Source organism: Mobula birostris, chromosome 11, assembly GCF_030028105.1.
Source record: "Mobula birostris isolate sMobBir1 chromosome 11, sMobBir1.hap1, whole genome shotgun sequence".
NCBI lineage: Eukaryota > Metazoa > Chordata > Chondrichthyes > Myliobatiformes > Myliobatidae > Mobula > Mobula birostris.
The window spans coordinates 106,877,904-106,895,514 of record NC_092380.1 but is presented as its reverse complement, the minus strand read 5'-3'; the positions used below and the strand labels follow the sequence as shown (position 1 = coordinate 106,895,514).

At 38.7% G+C, this 17,611-nt stretch overlaps 1 protein-coding gene across 1 annotated transcript in view; it reads right to left on the bottom strand.

The window, feature by feature from the left end:
* ccdc73 (coiled-coil domain containing 73) overlaps nucleotides 1–17,611 on the bottom strand; it is a 106,564-nt gene that overhangs the window by 22,075 nt on the left and 66,878 nt on the right. Inside the window, exon 12 of the mRNA XM_072271382.1 lies at nucleotides 9,772–9,882. Within this exon, the coding sequence (XP_072127483.1) occupies nucleotides 9,772–9,882 (111 nt within the window). The remainder of the gene's footprint in view (nucleotides 1–9,771; nucleotides 9,883–17,611) is intronic.

Sequence of the window (17,611 nt, the reverse complement as noted above, 5' to 3'; positions counted from 1 at the left end):
GAGCCTAAGGTAAAGGAACTCTGAGGATACAGTAATTATAATATGATAGAATTCACCCTGCAATCTGAGAGGGAGAAGTTAAAGTCAGATGTATCTGTATTACAGTGGAGTAAAAAGTATTACAGAGGCATAACAGAGGAGCTGGCCAAAGTTGATTGAAAGGGGACACTAGCAGGGATGATGGCAAAACAGCAATGGCTGGAGTTTCTGCAAGAAATTTGGAAGGTGCACCATAGATACATCCCAAAGAATAGCATTCTAAAGGTAGGAAGAAGCAACCATGACAGGCAAGGGAAGTCAAAAGCAACATAAAAGCAAAATCTCGATATATAATAGAGCAACAATTTGTGGGACGTTAGAGGATTGGAAAGCTTTTAAAAAACCAACAGAAGGCAACTAAAACGCCTTAAGGAAGGAAATAATGAAACATCAAGGTAAACTAGCCACTAATATCAAAGAGGATACCAGAAGTTTTTTCAGATAGAGTGCTTTGTAGAAGCATTCATACCCAACTCTTTGTTCACATAAATGAGCATTGCATCCATGGACTTTAATCAATTTAACTGAGAATTTTTATTTCTGAATCACATGCTCCTTTTTTTTTTAATTAGAGCCCAAAAAGCAGAGAAAATTGTAAAGCATGAAAAACTAAAAATTCAAAAACTGAAATCTCAGCAGTTCAAAAGCATTCATCCCCTTTGCTTAGTACTTAGTTGAACCACCTTTCACAGCTATTACATCCAGTAGTCTTTTTGGATAAGCCTCTATTAGCTTTGCACAATGTGATGGAGCAGGACCTCAAGGGTAGTAATATCAGGATTGCTGTCTGTGCCATGAAACAGTGAAGATAGGCATAGAATGAGGTAGCAAGTAAATGCACGGCTAAAGGATTGGAGCAGGAAGCAGGGATTCAGATTTCTGAATCATTGGGACCTCTTCTGGGGCAGGTGTGACCTGTACAAAAGGGACAGGTTGCACTTAAATCCAAGGGGGACCAATATCCTTGCAGGCAGGTTTGCTAGAGCTGTTGGAAGTGGTTTAAGCTAATATAGCAGGGAGATGGGAACATATGTTAGAGCTGAGGATGAGCCAACAGGTTTACAAGTAGATGATGGGTGTAATATGAACGTAAGAAAGGACAAGCCAATGATTGGGTACAAATGCAGACAATGCAAAGAATTAAATTATAAAACAGAGGCAAAACACAAAAGGACGAAGAATGCAGGGTTGAAGGTGCTGTTTTTAATGCATGTAGTATTCAGAATAAGATGGACAAACCTGCGGCGTAATTAGAGATTAGTTGGTATGATATTGTGGGCATCACTGAGTTGTGGCTGAAAGGAGGTCATAGTTGGGAGCTTAATATCAAAGGATATACTTTGTATCAAAAGGACAGGCAGGAAGACATCGGTGGTGGTGTGGCTCTGTTGGTAAGAGATGCAATTACATCTTTAGAAAGGTGACACAAGGTCAGAGAATGTCAAATCTTTGTGGGTGGAGTGAAAAAACTGCAAGGGAAAAAAACATTATGGGAATCATATATAGGCCTCTAAACAGTAGCCAAAATGTGTGCATGTAATAAGGGTGTGTCACAATTGTAATGGGGGACTTTATGCAAGGGGATTGGGAAAATCAGGTTGATGTCAGATCACAAAAGAGAGAATTAATTGAATGCCTACAAGATGGCTTTTTAGAGCAGCTTGTACTTAAGCCTACTCAGGAAGAGGCTATCTTAAATTGGGTGTCATGTAATAATCCAGATTTTATTGGGGAACTGAAGGTACAGGAACCCTTAGGAGACACTGACCATAATATGATTAAGTTCATACTGCAATCTGAGAGGGAGAAGCACAAGTCAGATGTATCAGTAAAGGAAATTACAGAGAGGAGCTTGCCCAGGTGGATTGGAAGAGGATACTGGCGTGGTTGACAGCATTTCAGAGATGGTTAAAGTTTCTGGGAATAGTTCACAAGGCGCAGGGTAGATACATTCCACAGAAGTTGTTCTCAAATGGCAGGGATAGGCAATCGTGGCTGACGAGGAAGTTAAGGACCACATAAAAACCAAGAAAAGGGCATATAATGTAGCAAAAGTGAGTGGGAAGTTGGATGATTGGGAAGTTTTTAAAATCCAACAAAAGGCAACTAAAAAGTTATAAGAAGGGAAAAGATGAAACATGAGGGCAAACTAGCCAATAATATAAAGCAGGATACTAAAGGTTTTTTTTTTAAAGTTATATAAAGAGTAAAAGGGAGGTAAGAGTTGATATTCGACCACTGGAAAATGAAGCTGGTGAGGTAGTAATGGGGGCAAAGAAATGGCAGATGAATTTAGTAACTACTTTGCATCAGTCTTCAATATGGAAGACACTAGCTGTGTGCCAGAGGTCCGTGCATTTTAGGGAGGAGGAGTGAATGCCATTGCAATTACAGAGGAAAATGTGCTAGGCAAACTCAAAGGTCTTAAGGTGGATAAGTCACTTGGACCAGATGCACTACATCCCAGAGTTCTAAAAGAGGCTGCTGAAGAGATAGCAGATGCAATGGTTATGATCTTTCAAGAAGCACTTGATTCTGGCATGGTTCTAGAGGACTGGAAAATTGCAAACGTCACTCCACTCTTTAAGAAGGGAGGAAATTATAGGCCAGTTAGCCTAACCTCAGAGGTTGGAAAAGTGTTGGAATCCATCATTAAGGATAAGGTTTCGGGGTACTTGGAGACTAATGATAAAATAAGTCAGAGTCAGCATGGTTTCTGTAAAGGGAAATCTTACCTAACAAATCTATTAGTTTGCTAAGGAAGTAACAAGGAGGGTGGACAAGAGAGGTAATGAATGTCATTACTTGGATTTTCAGAAGGCATTTGATAAGGTGCCACACACACGTGGCTGCTTAACAAGATAAAATCCCATGGCGTTACAGGAAAGATACTGGCATAGATAGAGGAATGGCTGACAGGCAGGAAGCAGCGAGTGGGAATAAAGGGGCCCTTTTCTGGTTGGCTGCCAGTGACTAGTGGTGTTCCTCAGGGGTCAGTATTGAGACTGCTACTTTTTACATTGTTTGTCAATGATTTAGATAATGAATTGATGGCTTTGTGGCAAAGTTTGCAGATGGTACAAAGATAGGTGGAGAGGTAGGTAGTGCTAAGAAAGAGATGTGACTGCAGCAGGACAAGACAAATTGGAAGAATAGGCAAAAAAGTGGCAGATGGGATACAGTGTTCGGAAACGTATGATGATGCATTTTGGTAAAAGAAACATAAGTGCAGACTATTATCTAAATGGGGAGAAAATTCAAACATCAGAGGTGCAAGGGAACTTGAGAGTCCTCATGCAAGACTCTCAATAGGTTAATTTACAAGTTGAGTCTGTGGGTAAAGAAGGCAAATGCAATGTTGACATTCATTTCAATGGGAATAGAACATAAAACAATGAGATAATGCTGAGACTTTATGAGACACTAGTCAGGCCGCACGGAGTACTGCCAACAGTTTTGGGCCCCATATCTCAGAAAGAATGTGGTGTCATTGGAGAGAGTCCAGAGGAGATTCACAAGAATAATTCCAGGAATGAAGGGGTTAACATTTGATGAGCATTTGGCAGCTTTGGGCCCATACTGACTGGAATTTAGAAGAATGCAGGGAGATCTCACTGAAACCTACCGAATGTTAAAAGAACTAGATAAAGTGGATATGGAGAGGATGTTTCCTATGGTGGGGGTGTCCAGAATTAGAGGGCACAGTCTCACAGTACCTCTTTAGAACAGAGGTAAGGGAGAATTTTTTTTAGCCAGAGAGTGGTGAATACCAGACAGCTGTGGAGGGCAAAAACGTGGGTATATTTAAAGCAAAAATTGATAGTTTACTGATTGGTCAGGGCATCAAAGGTTATGGCGAAAAGGCAGGTGTATGGGGTTGAGTGGGATCCGGGATCAGCCATTGAGAGTGGGGGAGATTCAAACAAGAGGACATGAGTTGAGAGTTAAAGGGCAAAAGTTTAGGGGTAACATGAGGGGGAACTTCTTTACTCAGAGAGTGGTAGCTGTGTGGAACAAGCTTCCAGCAGAAGTGGTTGAGGCAGGTTTGATGTTGTCGTTTAAAGTTAAATTGGATAGATATATGGACAGGAAGGGAAAGGAGCGTTATGGACCGAGTGCAGGTCAGTGGGACTAGGTGAGAGTAAGAGTTCAGCATGGACTAGAAGGGCCGAGATGGCCTGTTTCCGTGCTGTAATTGTTATATGGTTATAAGGACATAAGAAATAAGAGCAGGAGTAGGTCATCTGGCCCATCGAGCCTGCTCCGCCATTCAATAAGATCATGGCTGATCTGACCATGGACTCATCTCCACCATCCTGCCTTTTCCCTATAACCTTTAATTCCCTTACTATGCAAAAATCTATCCAACCTTGTCTTAAATATATTTATTGTGGTAGCCTCCACTGCTTCATTGGGCAGAGAATTCCAGATTCACCACTCTCTGGGAAAAGCAGTTCTTCCTCATCTCCGTCCTAAATCTAATCCTCTGAATCTTGAGGCTATGTCCCCGTAGCTCTAGTCTTACCTACCAGTGGAGACAACTTTCCTGCCTCTGTCTTACCTATCCCTTTCATAATTGTATATGTTTCTATAAGATCACCTCTCATTCTTCTGAATTCCAGCGAGTACAATCCCAAGCAACTCAATCTCTCCTCATAGTCTAACTCCCTCAACTCTGGATTCAACCTAATGAACCTCCTCTGCACCGCCTCCAAAGCCAGTATATCCTTCCTCAAGTAAGGAGACTCCAGGTGCAGCCTCACCAGTACCCTGCACAGTTGCAGCATAACCTTCCTGCTCTTAAATTCAATCCCTCTAGCAATGAAGACTAACATTCCATTTGCCTTCTTGATACCCTGCTGCACCTGCAAACCAACCTTTTGTAATTCATGCACAAGCACTCCCAAGTCCCCCTGCGCAGAAGCATGCTGCAATTTATTACCATTTAAATAATAATCTGCTGTTTCATTTTTCCTTCCAATGTTTACCAACATTGTACTCCATCTGCAAGATCCTTGCCCACTCACTTAACCCATCTATACTTCTCTGCAGACTCTCTGTATCTTCTGCACAATTTGCTTTTCCACTCAATTTAGTATCATCAGCAAACTTAGATACACTACACTCGGTCCCCTCTTCCAGATGATTAATGTATATCGTGAACAGTTGTGGACCCAGCACCGAACCTGCGACATACCACTCACCACTGATTGCCAACCAGAGTAACACCCATGTATCCTAACTCTCTGCTTTCTATTAGTTAATCAATCCTCTATCCATGGCTATACATCACCCCCAACTCTATGCATCCTTATCTTATGGATAAGTCTTTTATGCGGCACCTTATTCAATGCATTTTGCTTACATCCTTTTTTGAACACTAGCATGACGTTCACCATCTTCCAATCCTCAGAGTACAGAGAATTTTGGTAAATTATCACCAAAGCCTCTACTATAACTTCTGCCATTTCTTTCAGTACCCTGGGATGCATTCCATCACAATCAGGGGACTTAACTATCTTCAGGCCCACAAGTTTGCTCAGCACTACCCCTTTAGTGATAGCTATTCTATCAATGTCCTCACTTCCCAGCATATACACAACATCTCTCTTTGGCATGTTAGACTTGTCTTTCACCATGAAGACCGACACAAAATAGACATTCAAAGTCTCTGCCATTTCCTCATTACCAAGTATCAATTCCCGCTTCTCATCCTCCAAGGGGCCTAAGTTCACTTTAGTCACCCTTTTCTGCTTTACATAATAATAAAAACTTTTACTATCCATTTTTATATTTTGTGCCAATTTATTTTCTTAATCTAGACTCCCTTTCTTTATTGATCGCTTAGTGGTTCTTTGTTGCTTTTAAAGTTTTCCCAATCTTCCAGTTTCCCACCACTCTTGGTGACTTTGTACGCATGAGCTTTTAGTTTGATGCCTTCTCTTATTTCCTTAGTTATCCAAAGCTGGATCTCCCTACCCTTACTGTCCTTGCTTTTAACTGGAATATACTTTTGTTGAGCACCGTGAAAAATCTCTTTGAAAGTCTTCCGCTGTTCCTCAACCATCCCACCATATAGCCTGTATTCCCAGTCTACATTAGATAAATCCTCCCTCATCCCATTGTAGTCTCCACTGCATAGGCATAATACACTGGTTTTAGTTTGAACTATTGCACTCTCCATTTGTATGAGAAACTCAACCATACCGTGATCACCCTTTCCAAGAAGATCCGTAACTATAAGATCACTAATTTTACCTGTCTCATTGAACAGGACCAGATTTAAGATAGCACGTTCCGTTATGATAATGGCAGAGCAGACTCAATGGGTTGAATAGCCTAGTACTGCTTCTATGTCTTATGATCTAAGATTTGCCCATTGCTCCTTGCAAAATTGATCTAGCTGTGCCAGGTTAGTTGCAGAATGGTGGTCGAAAGCAATCTCAAGATCTTGCCGGAGATGTTCAATCATGTTAAAGTCCGGACTCTGTCTGGGCAACTCAAGGACATCAGTTTTCTTCATTGAAGCCATTGCAGGTTTGCTCTGGCAGTATGCTTTGGGTCATTGTCCAGCTGAAAGATGAGCTTCCTCCCCAGTTTAAGTTTTCTGGCAGAGACTAACAGGTTTTTATCCAGGATCTCTCTGTACTTAAAGCAGCATTCAACTTTCCAACAATCCTGACCAGATACCCAGTCCCTGTTGCTGAAAAGCATCCCCATAGCATGATGCTAACTCCACCATTCTTCACAGTGGTGACACCCGTATTAGATTAAAGTTCCACTTTAGTCTCAAATGAGCACAAGATTTTCTTCCACATCTGTACAATATCTTCTAAATGATGCTTTGCTAAGCCTTAACGGGCAAGGATATGTATTTTTTTTAAAGCCAGGGCTTCTTCCTTACCATTCTTCCATAAAGATTCTTCTTGTGCAAGGCCTTAGAGATTGTGAAGCTATGAACTTCATCTCCAGTTGCAGTCACTGACTTTTGCAGCTCACTCAGAGTGACCATTAGTGTCTCAGTAACCTGTCTTACAAGTGTAATGCCCTGGTTAAGATTTTTACTGCTATGCTGCAGGTATTTCATTTTAGCAGTTCTTTAAGAGCAGTCTGTTCTGCTTTCAGCCTGTTTGGGTTTGAGCTGAGACTAGGGGCTTTGTTGTTCAACTTTGGAATGTGGTGTCACCTAATCAGGATGGTGGAATTGGGAGAAGGTTCTAGAGAACACTGGGTCGAGAGGTTTTTCTTGTGAGGGACACTGGTGTGGGTCGAGGTGCTAGGAGAACACAGGAGGGAAGATGGCTGAGGATGCCGTCCCTGTCGCACAAGGTGCTTTGTGCAGATGAATGGCTTCAAGGAGGAGGAGGTCAATACTCCCGTGGAAGAGCCCGTTTTTTTGAGATGGATTCTGAGCAACATTCGGAAGGTGTAGTGTGTACATCGAAAAGAACAGCTTCTGGAAGATTTGAGTTCCACCGTGTAAATCTGACTGCTGAAGTATAATGGACCCTTTTTTGTTTTTTTTTTCTTTCTTTCCTTTAATAACTGGCTGCTTAAGTTAATATCCTTAAATATACTTCTTTATAATTGTATGCATTGTACGATCTATTATTTCTTGCCAAAAGGCGATTGCCAGGGGCAGTAAATCAGACAGCATTTGCACAAACCAAGGTTTGGGTGGGCAAGCCATCCCAACCGCACGGATTTAGTGGATTTCTCGCCACGGAGTCCAGTGGCTGTTAGCAAGGGACCAACAAGCTGCATTTCCAGAGACGTCCAGTAAAACAGGGTTTCACAAGTGTCATTCCTCTCCAGTGACTAAATTTAGAGTGGCAACCTAACCTTGGGAGTGTAGCTGTGGTTTCATATTTTTTCCACTGAGCCTTAGGTATGTTCAGCACCTTTGAGATGTTCTTATAGCCTTCTCCAGATTTGTGCTTCTCTATTATCACCCTGGCATTCAGACCACTCCCTCTCTCACCACCTCTCTGGATCCTTGCACCCTGAATTTGTCACACTGATTTTATGACATTTAGTGCTAAATGTAATAAATTGACATTTGGTTGGACAAACTTGGAGTTGATTTCTCTGGAGCAGTGAAGGCTGAGGGGAGATATGACAGAGGCTTATAGATAGAGTAGATAGCCAGCATCTTTTCCCCGGGTTAAAATATCTAATACCAGAGGGCATGTATTTAAGGTGACACACACAAAATGCTGGAGAAACTCACCAGGTCAATCAGCATCAGCAGAATCTCTGGTGTTTATGTATTTGAGGTGACTGTTCAAAGGAGCTGTACAGGGCAGTTTATTTTATACACAAAATAGTGGGTGCCTGCAATGCACAGCCTTGGGGGTGAAAGCAAATATGATAGGGGTATTCAAGAGGTTCATAGATAGGTACGTGACTGTGCAGGAAATGGAAGAATATGGACATTGTGTAGGGAGAAAGGATTAGCTTAGTTGGGCATTTGAATACTAATTTAATTCATTCGCCAGCATCATGGGCTGAAGTGCCTGTTTTACGTTCTAAATGAGAAATTCCTTCAAACATAATTTTGCAAGATAGAAGCCAGTCTTCAATCTCCACCATAAATCCGTTCTTCTTCCCTGGCAACAACCCAAAGCTGAGCCAGAGGACTTGCAATCTAGTTGTCCTACCAATTCCAAGTGGAACTTCTTATTATATATCTGATCCATTATTAATGATGGATGCTACTGTCTTGTGGCAGCATTCCTTGCAGATCTGCTAAATGATGGGGAGGGCTTTGCCTGTAATGGACTAGGCTACATCCACCATTTTTTTGCAGACAGTTTGCATAGGTAGGTATAAAGCACCATAAAGGTTCAAAGCTCATAAGTAAACAAGGGCAAAGAAATACTTTAGGGGTAGACAAGTAATTTGGTGATAGGTCTGTAAATGGAGACTGTGCCAAGACTTTTGTTTTATTTTTAATGAGCAGTAATTTTAATGGTAATTTTAAACTATCAAAGAAAACCATTATTCATAATCTGTGTTGGGAATCAAAAACAAGAATTGATTGGTCAGAAGCTTGGATGGACCTGTTGTGGATCTTGTACAGAACATAAGCTTGAAGAACAGGCAAGATTGGAAGAAACAGCAAGATTATAGGTTGGTGGATTTAGAATTGCAAAATCAGTATAAAATACATGGACAACCTAAAGCTGAAACAAAGTCAGCCTTGAAATTTACTCAGCTGTTAGAAAAGTCAAAGGAAGAAGAGTTGGAAGATTTATCTAGAATGAGGAGAGCATATGGGAGTAGTGCTTGTCATTCATCAAGATCTTACAGTAACAGTTTCAGCCAAGGGGAAAAAGTAGTACTGTAAAACTTGACTTTGTTTGAATCACATCAACTGATGCACATGTAAACCAGACAGAAACGCAAGTTAAGAAATTTCCCCCAAGTGAGAGCTGTATGTTCGGTTGGAAGAATGGGTAACGTGAAAAATGAAAAGGTGAGTTATTGGGAGTTAGGCAATAATGAATTTTAATTAGAATAAGACCACCAAAGTCAATCTTCAATAAAAGTACTCTAATGGAACTTTGGAAGATTTTTCTGATCTGTTAAGTAACCATGGGAGGACTCTATAACATTTGAAGGTGGCTAATGCTTTCACTATTAGGCATTTGTAATAAATGCAGCTATGATCTAAAAAATTAAATATTTTGTATTATTTAAAACATTTTGTATTATTTTAATTCCTGTTACCTCCTTTTTCCACTGAGCTGTAGACTTTTCATTTTCTCTCTCAAGAATCTGAACTTTATCTTCATTTTCTTTTGCCTTCTCCTGGAGCAGCTCATTATCCCTTTCCAGAACCTGCCATAAAATTAATTGCCCCAGAAAATTAATATGGCATTCTTAGTCTTACGTGATCTCTCACTACTACATAGCTCTTGTGTGTTGCTTCTAATAGAATTGTACTCTAATAAAGATTAGAGTTGATCTGCCACGTTGCCAATGAATTTCATAAATTAGCAAACTACCAAATTTAAGAAATGTACATCTGACTTGGCTCATGGAAACCTGGAGGAGTACATAGGGGGAAAAAATGATGGCCTTTTCATAAAACCAATGTCAGTAATAGGTATAATAAACACATCTGCTATAACTTGCTGTTTCAGTGAGCAACTTCCAATGTGCTTGGATAAGCAATATAAAATGCTGAGCTGAGTTATTAGAGACAGACGTTGGACTAATCTAATACACCGTGAGCAAAAAAATATTAAAAGTGGAATAAAAATGGTGTGTCTTTCAAATTAAAAGTGTAATTAATACTATAAACACTACATTTTTTGCGTGGCTTCTCCATTGATTAATTTAAGCAGTTACATAGCAGGAAAACTATACAGCTTCATTACAGTTTATGTTTCTACACACCAAGCATATCTTAACAATGACAATTTCAAATTATTTTAATTAGTGGTTACAACTGTTTAAACACCAACCATATACATTAATCCTTAAAATATATTGTATAATTTATCCACATCTTCTTAAACAATCAATTCACAAATGGTTTTGTTTGAAATGCAAATCCAAATATATGACCAATTTCAAACTTCCATAGTTTCAAAATAAACTATGTAGTTATTAGATATCCAGCATTTGCAATATTCTGTTCTGTGTATTTGATTAGTATAAAGCGCTATCATGTTCAGGGTTCTGCTCCGTGCATGGCTTCATTCCAAAGGGAATGATTCATGATATATACTGCAGTTTTTTGGTTCTGCATTCAAATCCCCGTCCAACATTTCTACTTGCTTATTTTATTTTTATTTTTATTTAGAGGTACAGCTCAGTTACCAGAGCTTCCTGCCCAATGAACACGTGCCACCCAATTACACACATATGCCCAATTAACCTTCTAACCCATACGTCTTTGGAATGTGTGAGGAAACCGGAACACCAAGAGGTAACTCACACAGAGAACAAGATGGTAGTGGTTTTTCCTACATTTCTGTTTCTCCTACATTGGTACACCGCTGCAAGAAATTGCACACTATTTACATTTTTAGGCTGGTTTAATTTTTATAAAGAGTTTGCCCTTGGCAAAGTTGTTTTATTCTTAAACATGTAATGCACCTGTGTTAGGACATTGAAAGTTTAACTTAGCTTGTTCCAGTTTCAGAACTCCCCTCCAGCACTGATTCACAAGCTAAATCAGAATCAGAATCAGGTTTATTATCACTGGCATGAAAATTGTTAACTTAAGAGCAGCAGTTCAATGCAATACATAATCCAGCAGAGAGAGAGAGAGAGAGAAAAATAATAATAATAAATAAAATAAAACATAATAATAAACAAGTAAATCAATTACATATATTGAATAGATTATTTAAAAATGTGCAAAAACAGAAATACTGTATATTAAATAAAAGTGAGGTTGTGTCCGAAGCTTCAAAGTCCACTTAGGAATCAGATGGCAGAAGGGAAGAAGCTGTTCCTGAATCGCTGAGTGTGTGCCTTCAGGCTTCTGTACCTCCCACCTGATGGTAACAGTGAGAAAAGGGCATGCCCTGGGTGCTGGAGGTCTTTAATAATGGACGCTGCCTTTCTGAGACACCACTCCCTAAAATATAGAATTTATTATATTACTTTATAAATGAAATTACCTAAGACATCTTTATTGCTGCTGTATGTAACTGCTCCTTTCTGTGAATTAATTGAACACACTACTCTTTTACCTAATCTAACCTGTACAGCAAATTCTTTACTCATGTGATGGAAAAATTTAATGACTTCAGACCCCAGCAGTTACCTGCATGGGAGATCCAATATCAACACCAATGATATTTCCCATTTCATATTACCCCACCTAAAATGTCATATTTTAATTGTTTACATTATATACACAACGTTTTAACCTTGTTGTAGCTCACAGAAAATTGTGGGGAAAGGAAGTATTGGTGTTGAATGACAATTTAAGCCTTGAGAATCCAAGTCAATGGAGAAATCTTGTATGCTCTAGCTTCTAATGGAGGAAGGCAACTCTCCCTACATGAGTGAACCCAAAATTCAAAATATAAATTACATTTATTATCAAAGTAAGTTTACTAAATACAGCCTTGAGATTCGTCTCTTTACAGGAAGCCATAAAACAAAGGATCCTAACAGAACCCATTAAAAAGAAACTGTCAAACACAATGTGCAGAGAAAAAAATCAAATCGTGCAAACAATATAAATAAGCAAAAAAAAAAATTCAGAACTATAAGTTCACAGAAGTGAGTCCACAGCCGCGAAGCCAGTCATTACTACAGCTAACTGAAGAGCCCATTTGTTGCAGGCCACAGCCTCAGTTCAGCGCAAACGAGTAAACCTCACCGAGCAGTGAGCTGTACACCGGTCTGTATCTCTACTCTGGCCATGACACCCTGACCTGGCCCAGCACTTAAATCAGCCAAATCTCAAGTCATTTCTCGCTCTCAGGTATGGACCCTACTGGCAGTGCAAGGTCATAATGAATAGAGTGCAAAATGGTTGGTTTATTTAATCCTGCCAGTTTGTTAAAAAGTAATTTGAGAACAAAACTATCATTGCTAGTCTACAGCTGCTACATCTTCTCCAATCTGCCATCCTAACAATTCATACATCCTCATTAACAGTTTCCTTGCGGGAAATTGTAAAATGCCATTGTAAATACTCAGAGGTTGAATGCAACTGTCATTCCTAACGATAATGCAGCATCAAGACAAATACATTAATGTAGTGGTTTGCTTTAATGTAAGCAGCATGTATTCCCGGGGTATTCAGAAATACTTCTTTCCAATATTTTTATTAATTTATGTCAATACGTTAAACTAAATCGCGTATAAAGACTTCTTACCCTATATTCATACGTCAATTAGTTTGTAACATCGAAAAATAATAATTTTATTATATTAAAAAAATCTAACCCACTACCAAGACCGAAGCTGATTAGTAGAAAAAAAAAAGAAAAAAGATTGTTCGTCATCATCTGTGCTTTAACAGCAAATCAAAGGTTTTGAAAATAATTCAGAAAAGGTCCCCACAATGTTTGAAAGTCTTGATTAGATTCAAAGATTGAACATCCCTTCTCTAAATTTAAACATGACATCACATCATGTAACCATTGGGCGTGAATAGGAGGGGCCACATCTTTCCATTTAAGCAAAAGCGTCCTTCTGGCCATAAGAGACAAAGAAATACTTCTTAAACAAAAAGAAGTTTGAAACAATACCACAATTTCATTTAGTGTAAGACATACAAAAAGCTGGAGGACACCAAGTCTTGGCCCTAAAAGTTGATTCTTTATTCCTTTCCATAGATGCTGCCTGACCTGCAGAGTTCCTCCAGCATTTTGCATGTGTTACTCTGGATTTCCAGCATCTGCAGAATCTTTTGTGATTAATATTTCATCTACACATGGTTATGATTTTCAAACTTAAACTTTTGCAATTTATAGCATCAGAAATATTTCTCAAGCAGGCTACCTCACTTCATTGAGAAGGGTGATATATACGACCGTACAAAAGTTTTAAGATGCCTAAGACTTTTGCACAGTACTGTATATTGATTAGAATATGAATGTGGTTGGGAAACAGAAATAAGATTACTTTGCTTTGTATTAGTTTAGTATTAAGTGTTATGTGGTAACTTGAAAGGTAAAATATACAGTACTGTGCAAAAGTCTTAGGTACCCTAGCTATATTATTGTGCTTAAGACTTTTGTACAGTACTGGACACTTTCAACATTTTTGCATTTCGTTAAATCTCATATGTGGACAATTTGCCATTCCAAATTATTCTGCTATAATTTTACATTTGTAAGTCTTTTGCATCTCAGGTGCTAAGGCAAACATTTGCTTACAATATATTTTAAAAACTAAAACAAAAAGAGTGATTTAAAGAACTGTGTTGAAAGTGCACTGAATCTCAGTATAAATCTTAAAAGAGTGACAGAGACCTTATATAATGTAAATGGAGTTCTAACTATACAATGTGATTAAAAGCACTGCTTATGTTAAGATGCGCTCAAGGGTAAATGCTTTGAATGTTTTTGAGATGATTCACTAAATATAGAGAAAGTAATTCTATTAAACAGGTATGCAATAATGGGAAATGAACCAGATCTGAGCACTCCTCCATATTTCCAGATTTTTTGAAAAAACTGTGAAATTAATTTGGATAATGGACCACCAATGTGACAGTTTTTAAGAATTTTAAAATCAAGCAATTTTCTCTTCCACCACTAATCAAAGTAGTACCACAAATTTAGCTATTAAGAAATTAAAATATGTTAACACAGAATATGCTGTGCAAAAATAAGAATTACTGAACCACTCATCGATATTGTCTGTATTAGCATCATGGTGCGCCAAAATTGGTAACCTAGTTTACCTTTTAATAGTTACCCATTGTTTTTAAACCAGGATGAAGAATAAGCACTAATTAGGGACGATGACAGTAGCTATTTATGGAGAAATAGTTTGAGAGTACAGATATTACACTCCTTATTTTTCTTGAAAGGTATACATTTTCCAGGTCTGTAGTTAATAGCACAGCATGTACTTTTTAATATCAAATCCTCAACTTCTGTTCTTTTTCTGTACGAGACAATCTACTATCTCAGACAGTTCCATCATACCCATCGCAAACTTTGGCAAATCCCTAAACAGAAATTCTGTTCTTCCAAACTGGGAAAGTTTATATCCTTAACCAGAATCAAGTTGGACAGTAACTTGCATTTATATAACACCCTTCACACAGAAAATTTATACAAAATGCATTACCAGAGAGTGGTGAGACAAAAACTAACTTGAAGTCAGTGATTTTTCAGAGGTAACTAAAACTTACACCAGTAGCGAGGATTTGGGGGGAGCTGAAGAAGGGAAAGGGAGCGGGGATTCCAAAATTTCAGACTCGCATAGCTGAAGTTGCAGCTAGCAACATTGAATGGAAAACACATGCAGAAGTTTATAATTTGAAAAGCACAAGATTTCTCACAAACTTGTGAGACAGTGGAAATCTGCTTAAGTGGGAAAAAGAAATAAGGATCTCATCAATGAAGAATTTGAACACAAAGAATTTTAAGTTTGGGAACTGGTGAATTAGAAGCTGATAAAGGTGATGGATTAGTTTGGTAATGCGGATAGTCAATAGAAAGATGGGATTTATATGGCCTCAAATCTATTGAATATGGGATTCTAGACACTAATAATTAGTCCAGAAGTAATAAAAATAAGGATGTAGGTTTCAGTAGTTGATTTCTCATGCAGGACTAAAGCTAGTTAATATTACATTGAGGAAAGCTGCTATCTTATCTTGTTTCTGAGCAGGTACGAATTACATATTGCTCATTATAATCATGTCTACTCTTCAGACAACAACCTGAGACTGTGAACACCATAATATAATTGCATTACCTCTTGCCTAGAAATTGGACCCATTTGCTCCCAATACTTGTGCAAGTAAAATTATACAAGTCATTTAGTATATGTTGGAACAAAGCAGTGATCAGTTTCGGGTTGACTTATTTCTGAGAAATGGACAGTCCAGTGACAATATGATGAAATCATCTTAGTGTGGCCAAAGATTGCACATCTCAGCCAAGCAGATAATGATGTCATGGGTCAAGCAGCACCCACTCTTCCACTGCTATACTAGGTTGCATCTTTTGAGAGAAACCCACCATTGTCATTAGTGATTCATAATAAAATCAGGAGCACATCATGCAGGCTTTGGGAATAAGATGTCAATTCAAGGAAGTGCTGTGTCACAATTTCTTGCATTTTGTGTGTGCTACACTAGGTCTATACCAGCTTTACTTTTGAATGGCAAACATAATGTTAAACAATTTACTAGAGCTCCTTTTCCAATTGCAGCCATTTTATTTTACCCAGATGCAGCAAACACCGGTCTGGTTGACTGGCTAATTAGCCACAGTGGCTTGAAGCCACTTGGAGCATGGGAGTCGTTAAGAGCAGATCATTTTTCATTGGGATCCCAAAGAGAATTGGTGTGTTAACCTGAAAGCACAGTTCGTCTTTTCACATACCATTGTCCAAATCTTATTTTTTGGGAAATGAAAGTGTACATTAGTGCTCTACAGCACAATGCAGCCTACATTTACACACCAGAGAAGGATTACTTCTGATTTCTAGACAATTTTCCTTTCAGCTCAACTCAACAAAACAATTTGCCAGATAAAATTACTGTATGGTTTGAGATTGCTTTGTGGAGAAGAGATAGAGATAAGAGCTCATGCTTTTTCTCAGTAGGTCCTAACTGTCACCAAAACAAAGTCAGAAAACAAACATCTATAGTTTCTGACAACTTATTTTGTGGATGTTAAAAAACATTATGTCATAAGTAAGAAGGCTCTGTTTCCAATTACATAAAAATATTAACTTGAATTAGTATTAATTTTTTCTACCAAAATCCAATGATTTCTCTTCAGTTAAAAGTATTTACAGTTGCACTTCCAACTGCAATAAAACATGCAGTGGGTGAAAATTCTGGCCTTCTTTAAAAAGTTGTAGGGTTTCCACCACTTACACAACTTGCTCTCATCTAGTAGGTTAAAAGGTCAGAATGGTATTGTGGGCCAAAGGGCCCATACTGTGCTGTAAAAGTCTATGTTCTATGTGTCACTGTGGCAAATCTTTTGGATCTAGAAGAGAAAACCTGTAGGTGCTGGAAATCCAAGCAAAGCACACAAAATGTGGGAGGAACTCAGCAGGCCAGGCAGCATCTATAGAATACATATAGAATACACCAGTATTTAAATAACTAAGCTATATGAAAGCATAGTTCAAATCTACCATCACTGCAGGACTTGTATGTACCCAGGATAAAGAAGTGGGCAGGAAAAGCATTTGATCACTCTAGGCCTGTACTTGCTGGAGTTTAGACGAATAAGGATAGGGCAGGAGGGGAATCTCACTGAAACCTATCGAATATTGAAAAACCAAAACACAAGCCCAAAGCATGATCAATCCACCCCCCTGCTTAACAGTTGGAGAGGGGTCCTTTTCATAAAATTCTGCACCCTTTTTTCTCATTAAAGTCAAAAAGTTCTATTCAACAGGTTCAAAGGAACATCTAAACAAGCCTGATGCATTTTGGAAACAAGTCCTGGGAACTGATGAAGTTAAAATAGAACTTTTTGGCCACAATGAACAAAGGTATATTTGGAGAAGAAAGGGTGCAGAATTTCATGAAAAGAACCCCTCTTCAACTGTTAAGCACGAGGGTGGATCGATAATGCTTTGGGCTTGTGTTACAGCCAGTGGCACGGGGAACATTTACTGGTAGAGGGAAGAATGAATTCAATTAAATACCAGCAAATTCTGGAAGCAAACATCACACCATCTGTAAAAAAGCCAAAGATGAAAAGAGGACAGCTTCTACAACAGGATAATGATCCTAAGCACACCTCAAAATCCACAATGGACTACCTCAAGAGGCGCAAGCTGAAGGTTTTGCCATGACCCTCACAGTCCTCTGACCTAAACATCATCGAGAATCTGTGGATAGACCTCAAAAGACCAGTGCATGCAAGACGACCCAAAATTCTCACAGAAC